At 50.2% G+C, this 10306-nt stretch overlaps 1 protein-coding gene across 1 annotated transcript in view; it reads right to left on the reverse strand.

Moving 5' to 3' along the window:
* Positions 1-1314: 1314 nt before the first annotated feature.
* LOC131877328 (E3 ubiquitin-protein ligase MYCBP2-like) overlaps positions 1315-10306 on the reverse strand; it is a 16517-nt gene continuing 7525 nt past the window's right edge. Inside the window, exons 8-9 of the mRNA XM_059222946.1 lie at positions 9736-10095; positions 1315-9655 (exon numbers count right to left, since the gene is read on the reverse strand). Coding sequence (XP_059078929.1) covers positions 1520-9655; positions 9736-10095 — 8496 coding nt within the window. The 3' untranslated portion in view covers positions 1315-1519. The remainder of the gene's footprint in view (positions 9656-9735; positions 10096-10306) is intronic.

The raw sequence follows: 10306 nt of genomic DNA on the forward strand, positions 1-10306 counted from the left end.
TGCTGAAATTACCCCTTGCAGATGGAGACTGAAAAGATTTCAATCCTTTTCGTGGACGAACTGATTGCTCAAACCCAGGATGGCAATTGGTTTTGGCGACAATACGGCCGAAATTTTGGTTCTCGGTTTGGACCCTCGGAACTTTGGAACTTCGGATGATCACTATTGTGAAGCAAACAAGCGCAGTGAACAGGGACAGAGGATCGAATTTATCGAGTTCAAGCTTGAAATGGAATTTTCTTTATGGCCAATAAGATAAACGTGAGAGCCATTTGGCACCTTGGGCAAAAATAGAGACCCTTCGATGCGAATCTGGGATGACCGAAACTATACCAAGACATATTTTGACAATGCAAAATCATTGAAGTGGGAACAAGTGACAGTATGATGACGGCTTCTGCAATAATGTACTTGAACCCAAGACAGAATGTGGACGATGAAGATAATGAAACGAGGAGGGATTTGAATGGCTATGAGAATAAATAGTACGGCAATATTTGGAAACGCATCTCCTCTGTCTTTTCCCACATCCACCTTCTGCTTTTGCACCTAGAGCTGTTTGAGAGAATCTGTGCGAAACTTTCTAATTTATGATTCAAGTTTGTTTAGGCTATTTACACGGTGAAAAGAGCGCTTTTCTCGACTTATCCAACACCCAAGTCAGAGTGTTCCAAACGATGATCAAAGAAGACCTCTGGATACTCTGGATACTCTGGGTCCTCTGGCTTTGGAGCTTCGAATCTTTTAGGTTTCTTTCGATCTTCCGTGCGTGCAGCCAGTATCTTCTTACGCAATTATTATACTCGTGCTTACAAAATGTAAGTAGTACGTATTACGGACTATGCCTTTGCCAACCAAGGATGCAAGAGGTCTGAGCGGGGAGTTTATAGTCGAGTTTGGGGATTGAGCATAATAGCCCTAGTGATGCAAAAGCAGAGCTCTGCTTGAGCTATAAAATGGTAGGACCATATTCATTTATCCTTGAGCCACATTAACCCCTGAAAGGAGCAGAAAGAGACCAGAGAGACTGGCTCAGTCAGGACAGGAAACACGGCGAACGAGAGAACGAGAGACACGTGTGGTGGCCGCCACCAGAGAGAGGCTTATTGCTTGGTTTCAATCTTCCCAGCATTCGCTAGCCGGCCATTGGAATCGACTTCCGTAGGTTATTCAATCAACCAGACACATTCAGATGCACATGCTACACACCAAGATGGATGGCAACCACATGAACTAAGCCCATTCAAAGACGAATAGCAACAATGATACGAGTAGTAGTGGTAGTAGTAGTAGTGGTAATAACAATAATCATGATAATAATAATAATGTATGTATTTTAACCGGTACGACAAAAGAAAAAAAATAGGTAAGAGACTAACTTTAGTATCATTGTCAAACAGGGTGAGGATGACCCACGTCGAACATTGCTCGATAGTCGAGTCGTCGTCATCTGTGAAACGGGGTTCCATAAGCTAGTCGACACTGCATTACTTTTGTTACTTGGAAGTATGTATGTAGATCAGAATGTGTGAGCATTTCGACATAATCCACAGCCCAGAGCAAATTCCTCGCCCGTAGGCGGATGTTTCACATGCAGGGGACATTCATCCAAAGACAGTTTGGTGGATTTCGGGCCCACGGGGCATTGCGGCAACGACGTCTTGGGAATGTTGGCCACACGGCTGAAGTCATCGTGGCACGCATTGCAAAAGTGCGTGGTTCCGAAACAGAAGAACACGGCCACCGAGCAACAGTAGCGGCACTTGTACTCCAAGTAGTCTGTGCCATGCTTGGGACACATTTGAGCCTGAGACACGTCACTGCAGCCCCCACAGACGAGCTCTTCGGGGTTGTAGTCATCGCCCTGGCCAGCATCCGCGTCACACTGCGCCTCGCCTCCGTAATAGGCCTTTTGACACTTGAAGCACACGTAGTAGGCATATCGTTCAATGGCGTAGTTGGCTGGGTCGTTGTTGTGATGTTTGGCAATCGCCTCGCACTTGGTCAAGCCATCGTATTCCAGGCGCATGAGGGACTTTTTCCGCACATCGTCGTAGAGGTGGTCAATGGGATCCAAGAATTTACGCAGGGACTCATTCTCGATCTTGCTCTTGCAGATGGGACAATTGCGAAAGCCGAAGGTGATGCGAGGTCCGATCCATCGTTTTTCTAGCACGGTCACACAACAATGATAGTGGAACACATGGCCACACTCCAACAGGATGGAAGGCACGGGCGAGAGTGCCTCGGTGAAACAAATCATACACATGTCATCCGCATCTTGTCGAAGCTTTTCACCCGAGCACCCATGAAGACAGGGCAAACAATTGCTCTCGTCGGCAATACCCCCACAGAAATGGCCACAACTCAAGGTCTTTTGACAAGCAAGGCGCGAGAACTCGATGCACTCGCGGTCCGTGCACAGACTATCAATGACAGGCGAATCGGATGAACTCACTCGTCCACAAAAACGGCAAGTGGCAAAATTGCTCATAGGACCTCCACGGCTCGTTCCCAATCCGACGACACCCAAGGCCCCGGAAGTGCCACAATTCCCACGACTACCCTCTCGAAACTCGACCATAGCCTTGAGGGTGAGTGAGTCAGCGAGAGACATGATCCAGAACAATTTGGCCCGACCACAGCCTTCGTGCAGATCGACCTTAATCGCGTCCTCCTCCTCTTTGAACACTTGCCGCTGATGGGCCTTGGTCCGTCGGTGAAGGTGCAGGAACCGATCGCAATCACCACACAAATTGCCGCAATGGTCGCAATTAATAATGGACAACGTTTCCCCGTCGTCGTGATTCTGGCACGTGGGTCTGGGCGAGTTGTCACCGACCGCGGAATACTCTCCCGAGGAGAGCCCATCCACATGGTCTTTGTCCAGCACACAGAGTGAAGCTAAGGCCAGCCACAGCACCGGATATTTCAAACATTCACTGGGGTCGCGATGTCGCTCTTCCAACCGAGTCAGATTCAAGATGTTTTCGGCCACCGCACTCTTCGTAATGGCCGTCCATTCATTTCCTAAAAGGCCCTGGGACATGTTCTTCACCAAGAGGATGATTTCTTCGGCCAATTTCTTGGAAATCGACCCTCTAAGCCACCACCGATCTCCGATATTTTCTCCTCGAGGATGGATGCACGAGGCTAGCGACACGGTGGTGAGACTTTTTGTGCCCAGACCACCGCCTTCCTTGCCTTTGGTCTTCACTTGCAATGTGAGGGCTTTGGCGATGCAGCTTAGGAACACATCAATGATCCCAGGCTTGGAGAGGTTCACCACGGGCGGAGGGGATTGCTCTGAGGGTGAAATTAATGAAGATGAGGCTTCGGCCGGGGACGAGGAAGGCACTCGAGTGGCTGACAGCAATGAGCCAAAGTCCTTGGGCGGCAAGTTGGGAATGCCCAGAACGCGAGCGAAGCTCTGCGGTGTTATGCAGGGAAGTAACCGAGTGAGTAGGGAAATGACGATCTTTTGAATACGAGCAGATCCAATGTGCAGTAGGGAAACTACATCTTGGATGAGGCCATCCTGTTGGGCTAAATGACCCCGTCCCAAACCACTGCAACTCAGCGACAAAACCATCGACAGCATCTCAAAACAATAGGTGTCTTTCAGAGTGGAATGATCTTCGCCCAATGGGGTCGTCTTTCCGCCCGAACAGAGCGATCTTTCCCAATGAGCTCGGAATTTGGCTGTCTCTTTCTTGATGGCGAGTAGGATATGGGAGCAGACTTGTTTCTGCAAATGAGTCAATTTCGAGCGAGTGAACATGAGACCCATAGTAGGAGCACCGGATGTGGTAGTGATTAAGGAGCCTGAGGCACCCATAGCACCGGACCCAGGACCAGCTGATGGCGAGGACCCAATGGTGTCCGAGGTCGATTTGGTCTCGCCTCTTTGGTGATGAACAAAGTCTGACGGGACAGTCGGTGTGCTCAAGGTCTCATTTTTTCGCGAAACGTCTTCAAATTGATGGTGACTAGAGGGAAGCAAGCCCGTTCCTCGAGCAGGAACACTTTCGTCCAGGAGTCGACCGAACACTTGACTCGTGATGAGCCGGAAAATCCGTAAAGTTTCCACTTCGCAGTTATTCTTCTGGATCAACGACATTTCCGGCGTCTGATCCACGAGGGCAGCCACTCGGTCGCGTGGCTCACTACCCAGAGCACGTACTTGCCGGACTCGTAACGTATTGTCAGGCCCTTTAAGCTCAATTTTCACCACCGAGAAGTCTGAATTATCCATAAAACATGAGATCCATCCGGCGAATCGGCTCTCCACCTCGCATTGCTTAATGGTCTGAAGGTCGTGCAAGGCTTTGCCAGCCTTGAACGTTAGTGAGGTCACTTTATTTGCCAGATCACGGCCATTGTCGATATGAATCGAGACATTTCGGAAGTGAAGACCATCCAATAGAACGTCGTCAGGATCCATCTCTCCCGGTGGAGACGCGGGCAAGGACATGGTGATCCATTTCGACTTGTTTCGATCCTCGTCACCTGATTCCCAGAACGTCTCCGTGGAGTTGTCATTCAAGGAGCCAATCATGGCTTGCCGACTTGACACTTTCATTTCGATTTGCGATGAGATGTCAGTGACTCGCTCCACGAAGCATCGGTCGAGGGCAAAGGTTAGAGAGGCCAAAGGTGTCTTATGGCCTTCCACAAGTTTAGAGGACGAAGGCCCACTATAAGCCGACAACAAGTCAGGCACATTTTTGCTCGTGGCGGCACAAGAGGTGGAGGGAACTTCGTCTCTATGGTGGGGGATGTCTCGAGGTCGAGACAACATGCGACTAATGGTGGGAAAGATATGGGATTGGTGCAGGAATTGATGGTCACTTGGCTTGAATTTAATGCCCCAACATCGAATGGCAATTTGTTGGAGTGGAGATCCCGGGGGCAGAACCATCATTAGATCTGACACTGTCTTCAAAACACTATGAAACGTCTCGGGGAGCGGTTGGATGGCTTCGCCTGCGATGTATATGTCCGAAGTTGGATGCTCGCAAAGCCCACTCAACGAAAATAGATCTTTGGGTTTGGTGGCAAACACCGGAGCCGCCTTGTTGACTTTGGAGGGCGATATGTCGGCGGCCTTGACTGAAGGTAACAGAGCGTTCCTTTTGTTCTTCTTTACCTTCGATTTGTCTTCTGGCACTGCGGCGGGACCTAAAGAAGAGGCACCATTTAGGACACCGGCACCGCTCTTGTCGAGGGGTCCATTGGGGTTGGTGAGTTCATTTGGCGATTCAAGGGCAGATGAGAAGCACCACAAAAGATCGTGAAGACAAGAAGGCTGGCTGACGCTTCTAAGCAACCAGTTCAGGGCTTGCATGGCATAAGTCCGACAAGCGGCTTTTCTCAAAGCCAAGGTCATCGCGATCTGGAGGCTTTCCAAGTCATTCCATTGTAATACGAAGCTCATGACGGGCCTTTGTAACACGTCCACTACAGTGGTTGGAGTGGTTGTACCAAGCACAGCAGAGCCTGCAGCCTTAGCCCCGACCGTTGAAGAATTGCTTCCCACGGCTGAAGATGGAGCGGCGAACAAGCGGAGAAGGGCCTGAGATGGATGGGAGAGAAAATCGGAGTTGTTGGACGTTTCCGACATACCTGACGCCAGGTTGGTTGTGTCACAGCATGTCGAGTTTCTCTTCCGATTCGGAGGTGATGCTTGCTCTGATGTTTTGTGGATCTCGTTTTCGGGCCAGGAGTTCTCTTCCTTCTCTCGCAACGGAACGTTGGTCCTTTGCGATGTCGAGGACGCAGATTGAAGATACCTTTGATTTCCTCCCATCGAAACTGAACGATGGAATGGCCTTTTCGATGGACTGGGGCTTCGAGAGGATCCTTGCGGTTCCTCAATGAGTTTGGTCTGAAATTGAGCTGGAGGTGAAATTTGATCTACCACGTCGACCTCAGTTAACGAATCCTTCAATGTGGAGAGTCGTTGGTGAGGAGCTGATGAAGTTGAGGCAACAGGATCTTTCTTGGCTTCGTGTTGGAGAATTTCGTGCTCCTCTGAGCTCTTGATCATAGTTTCGTGATCGAGGAGTTCGTCATTCAAAGACTTGAACTGTTTATCTTGGACTCCCAGCGCGTTGAAACACTGGAATGGGACCAATGGAAATGGATTCGGATCGAAATGTGACAACTCAATATGCGGCTGAACGGTGTGAGCGGGGATTTTGGATCGAGCTCCACCCACGACCACCGAACTTTGAGATGCAGGCGGTACTCCCGAAAGATTGGTCGCCAATAGCTCGTTCTTTGGCCGAAGATTTGAATTCGAGGCATTGGCCAAATCCAACAGGAACATGGCATTGTTATTCATGATCACATGGCTTTGCAATTGACCCGAAGGTGAGGCCAATTTCGAAGACAGTGAAGAGAAGCCCGTTTTGGCAGATTTAGCTCTCGAGAGCCTGGCTCTGGACAAGGCCAAAGGCGGGTCCAGCTCTGACATGCTCGGTTTGAGATTGGCTTTGCTCATGGTCTCCTCACGACATTTCTCACAGATCAGGTACCAACTAGAGCCACCCACTCCTCCGTCACCACAGTTCCCTGCCCAGCCACCACAATAGTTTCCCCCGGAATTGTAACCTTTTCCCCCGGCGGGATTTCCGCAACCGGGGTGCGAGGTTCTCATGTGGTAGGTCACGGGATGCTGAAAGTATTTGCCGCACATTTCACACAACTGGAAGAACGCCTCTTTGTCGGGAATTCGCATCGCGCCAACTTGCTGATTTTGCGGTTGTTGCAATTGTGCCTGCTGCTGCTGCTGCTGCTGTTGCTGTTGGGATTTCTGCTGTTGTTGCGCTTGCTGCTGCTGCTGCTGCTGCATTAACTGGTGTTGATGCTGGGGTTCTAAGTTGAGACCGAGTTCATTTCCATAATTCCTCATGATGCCTAAATTAGGCCCCGGATATTGATCCACAAACTCATGACCAACTTTTCGTTTGATTCGTTTGCCGGACACATTTGGGGATGACACTCCCATAGGGGCATTAGAGGAGCTCGAGGATGATTTTCTATCCTTGGCATGACGGTCATTCTTCAATCCACTTCTAATTGTCGAGGACATTGAGGGTAGACCATGCAGGGGACTGGCCAAGATGACTTGCTGAAAGATGGCATGCTTGCAGTAGCTCCGAATGTCTTCCCAAATCACAACTAAGAGGCTCAAAGTTGGCGGGAGGTGAGATTCCGTCCCTCCACGACTGGTGACAGGGGAATAACTTTCTTCCGGGATCCGTTGCTGCTGCAAAATAGTTATGTTTCGGTTGGTATTCGCATTCATGGCAGATTGGTCCACCCCTTGTGACTTGGCCTTGAGATAGGAGGTAGATAGTACTTCCACCGAATGTCTTTGCTTGTTGACTTTCTTGTCCTCAGTCTCGCCACTCTCGTTTCGACTGATCATAGTAGTTGCCCCCAAGGTGGCCGTAGAGGGCGAGGACGATGGCGTGGAGTCCGGTTGATTTTTCTTCAATGAGGGATGGAATTTGAGGTACGAAGCGACAGCCATTGTGTCATGGACGATGCCTTCATGCCAGACAAATGCCGCAAACACAGCTCTTATACTCTCAGCCACTGAGGGGCTCATCGCCTCTTTCACGGGACCTTTAGGTAGGACGAAGGTGTCGGAAGCCACTAGAGATGGTTGATATCTGACTGTGGGGGGTGCTCTGGAACTGAATGAAGCACCGGAGGATGAGGAGGACTTGCCAGAGGTTCGCTTCTTCACACGTGGAGACACAGGGGGCGGGGAGCTGCTCCTCGCTCCTGATTTGTGGAGGTGTTGGGGCAGGTCCAAATCCGCTCGAATTGAGCTTCCACTGGTTTCAAGGCTGGTCGTAGACATGAACAAGGCCGAAGCTTGAGCACCGGAAACACTTGTGGTCATTAGAGAATTATTGCCAATGGGACCAGATGCCATTGATAGGGCGCCCTCAGAGCCCTCAGATAGGTCGACTGACGTCCCACTCTGAAGATCGGTATGGGGAGCAACAGGTCTGGGCTGAGGCCCATGTTCTGATTTGAGGGAAAGCAAAGGGCTGTCATGACTACTCGTATTTGGACTTTGGGAGATATCACGCGTGAGACTAGATACCAGGGCACTGGTGTCACTTTGAGATGAGTCTTGTCGACCCAAAGCCAGCGAATTTGTATCCAGAGACTGAGGGCTCCGAGACAGCGGCGACTTGGAATGCGCTACATTCGATCGAATAGCAATTGGACTTGAACTGCGACTACTCACACTCGATCCAATCACTTGGGGACTAGAGGAGCGCGAATGGGCCTTCCGTTTGGTTTTCGGGGTAGTTGGGGGCGTCACCCCGTTCCCGTTGGCTCGACTTTCGCCAATCACCTTCACAAGTTCTTTGACGGACACGCCCTGAAGCTCCGGTGGGATGTCTTTGTTCACGTGATGAAACACGGGCTTCCTCGCGATTGGTGGACTCGCGGAGGCACCACGTCGGCCAGTTTCGTTTCGGAAGAACTTCTGGAAGAACGACGGCTTTCTCGAGTCTCCTCCAACTGGGGAGGGCGTTCGTCGAGGTGATGAGGGACTGGACTGGCGTCTTCCTGGCGATGTCAAACTCGGTCTCGGTGAAGGTGTGGGTCTTTCCAGGGATCGGGTCTCGTAATGTCGATTATCCCCGCTACTACCCAGCAACTCTAATTGAGCTGGAGCGTTCCTGCTCGGTCCGCTCGTCCCCTCTGATTTTCGTCTAGAAACCACCCCCGTTCCGAGGGATTTCTGGGGTCGAGCCTTGACCGATGGGATCATAAGTTGCTGTACCATGGTCTGGGGTATCGGTTGGAGTTGACTCACCGGGATGCCATACATTCCATACGCATGACGTAATCGAGTCTCCTCTATCTCGGCCTCGCTTTCCAAGTATTGGACATCCGTTGAACTTACGGCCAACGCCCACGCTTCGCCTCCATCGGCAACGAATGAATGTCGATCAGCTGAGGCAGAGTCGAGTCTGACCCAAAGCTCACCGTGGTCGTTGCTTTTCACTTCGACGACATTGACCACACTTCCCAAATTAAGTCTCCCCATTGGCGAAGCCGATAGACTGGGATGAGTTCGAATATTGTGACCCGATGGGCCACATTTCATGACTGTATAGTTGCCCGGACCTCTGGTTACTTCGCGCTTCCGATCAAACCGCCCCATGAGGGCTTCATTGGGCGTAAATCCGGGTGAAAACATCTCTGGTTCCACAAACTGAGGGGTAAACACATTTGGCGGAGGGTTTTGGGCTGCCAAATCCTTGGGTTTCACATCGGCCACTGGAATCATTAGAGTCTTCTCCAGATGCTGGTTGTACTGAAGACACCAACCTTCGACATGATGTGGCGCCATTTCCGCCAAGCAATCTGTGCTGAGCCGCACCCAAATACCATCGGAGTTGTGCAATTCATCCACAATGGAAACTGTTCCATCCACAGGTACGATACCAATTTGTTCGGACTGAAGGGTGGGATGAACTCGAATCCGAAGTCCCGCACTTGGCTTGGCCACGAATTTCCGTAATCGATAGATCTTGTCGTCAATCTCGCTTGGATTTTTGGGACCCATGCCTTTTGGTGGGGGAATGATACCTTTTGGAGGTTCTTGCACGTCAGCCTGAAAATGATCGACCTTTTTTAACTTTGCTCTCGCGGGATCACGACCATTGGAGGATGCCATGTGGTGTTCTTACTCACCTTGAAGTGTTCACTCATTTCGGATCCATCCACAATCACGTAGATTCGGTAAATGCCAACATTTCCGGGGGCCCAATTGGCAGAGTACGTGCCATTATTATGCGCTCTCACCAGCATGTTTTCGGATTGCCTTTGGAGTTTGGGAGAGGCAAAGCGGAGCTCTTCAAACGAATAGTTGTCGTAGCACTTTTGGATGGTGATGGCATGGTAGAACATCTTATCCTTGACCGTTACTTCATATTTGTGTTCAAGATTAGGTAGTCGATGCCCACCAAAAGTCATGGAATCAGGGGCTGTCAACTTACGAACCTTTGACCCACTCTGATTCATTTCATCAATAGGCACAGCCTTGACCTCGACCTAAAAAGGACAAGAAAAGATTTAAAACCATCTGGCACTGCTTCAATAATAGCATAGCTACTGCAACCACATGGGAATTGAATTGGAACGCCCCACCCCCCCCGGTTGATTTAATGGAAGTGTCAAAGGAAATCATTTTTTAGAAAAAACCATTACCAGGGCAAGATCTTCAGAAAAGCAACCATTCTGCCTCCTCAAAATTGGGATCAAA

This window comes from Tigriopus californicus, chromosome 3 (genome assembly GCF_007210705.1).
Source record: "Tigriopus californicus strain San Diego chromosome 3, Tcal_SD_v2.1, whole genome shotgun sequence".
In the NCBI taxonomy this organism is placed as follows: Eukaryota; Metazoa; Arthropoda; class Copepoda; order Harpacticoida; family Harpacticidae; genus Tigriopus; species Tigriopus californicus.